The following is a 1,059-nucleotide window of genomic DNA, read 5'->3' on the forward strand; positions in this document are numbered from 1 at the left end:
GGGCACAGATGGCCTTCGCCCCCACACGAGCCCTCAAAACTTTCCATCCAAACCAAAAAGGCGCATCTTCTGTGTGCACCTGAGCGAAAGGACAGTGTGTCTCTCGTCAAGTTCCAGGATGGGGTTGCACAGCTTCGAGAAGCGCGGCCCAGGGAGATGCGAGGCTGTGTGTGAAGCAAAGTCTCCAGAAAATACCGGAGGGACCAAACACAGCCCTGACCTGGCCTTCTGCTTAGCCTGGATGCTGCCGGGCGCCCAGGGCCAGGAGGCTACTCCGTCCGGCTGACTTTGGGGGCGTCGCGATGCTCCGTGAGAGCGTCCAGGTGTCTGCTGAAGTCCTGCACTCTCTGCCTGTGGGGTTTGGATGCTTTCTCCAGGATTCTTTGCATTTGCCGCTTCTCCTGCATCTTCTCGAAGGCCACCTGGGCTGGGCTCCGCTTGCCCAGGCCGCGCTGCTTCTCCTCCTCCTCGTTCTCCTTGCTCGTCCACGTCGCTCCCAGGAGTTTTGCCTTGTCTTTGTCCTTCTTTTTCTTCTTCCGCTTGGGCACGCCCAGCTCTGCGACGCCTCTCGGCTTCAGGGCTCCCTTTTGGACCTGCTCGTAGGCCGCCAGGCTACTCGCCCACAGACAGGCCATAGACTCATTTTTGAGTTTTTTAATGTCTTCGGTAGTGGCTGCACCATTTTGCAGTCCCACCAACAGTGAGTAAGTATTCAAAATTTCTCATATCCCTACCAACACTTGTTATTAAGTTATTATATTTTCTGGGGTTTTTTTTTTTTTTTTGATGGTGGCCATCCTAATGGGTGTAAGGTTATATATTATTGTGAATTAGATTTGCATTTCTCTAACGAATAGTATGGTGAGTATCTTTTCAAGCCTGTTGGCTACATTTATATCGTATTTGGAGAAATGTCTGTTCAAGTCCTTTGCTCATTTCTTAATCAAGTTATTTGATTTTTTGTTGTTGAGTTGTAGGAGTTCTTTATGTATTCTGGATATTAGCCATGTATGAGAGATATGATTTGCAAATACAGTCTCATATTCTGTGGGTTGCCTT

General features: G+C 49.4%; 1 protein-coding gene across 1 annotated transcript; it reads right to left on the reverse strand.

Annotated features, from left to right (window-relative positions):
* Nucleotides 1-269: 269 nt before the first annotated feature.
* LOC105876379 (protein FAM32A-like) lies at nucleotides 270-635 on the reverse strand. The gene has a single exon (XM_075998589.1). The coding sequence runs from the start codon at nucleotides 633-635 to the stop codon at nucleotides 270-272; it is 366 nt and encodes a 121-aa protein (XP_075854704.1).
* Between the last annotated feature and the right edge of the window lie 424 nt (nucleotides 636-1,059).

The sequence above is a fragment of the Microcebus murinus genome, chromosome 29 (assembly GCF_040939455.1).
Source record: "Microcebus murinus isolate Inina chromosome 29, M.murinus_Inina_mat1.0, whole genome shotgun sequence".
Classification (NCBI taxonomy): domain Eukaryota; kingdom Metazoa; phylum Chordata; class Mammalia; order Primates; family Cheirogaleidae; genus Microcebus; species Microcebus murinus.

What these genes read in the sequence shown, in the direction of transcription:
- LOC105876379 (XM_075998589.1), bottom strand. Translation starts at nt 635, where the DNA reads ATGGCCTGTCTGTGGGCGAGTAGCCTGGCGGCCTACGAGCAGGTCCAA.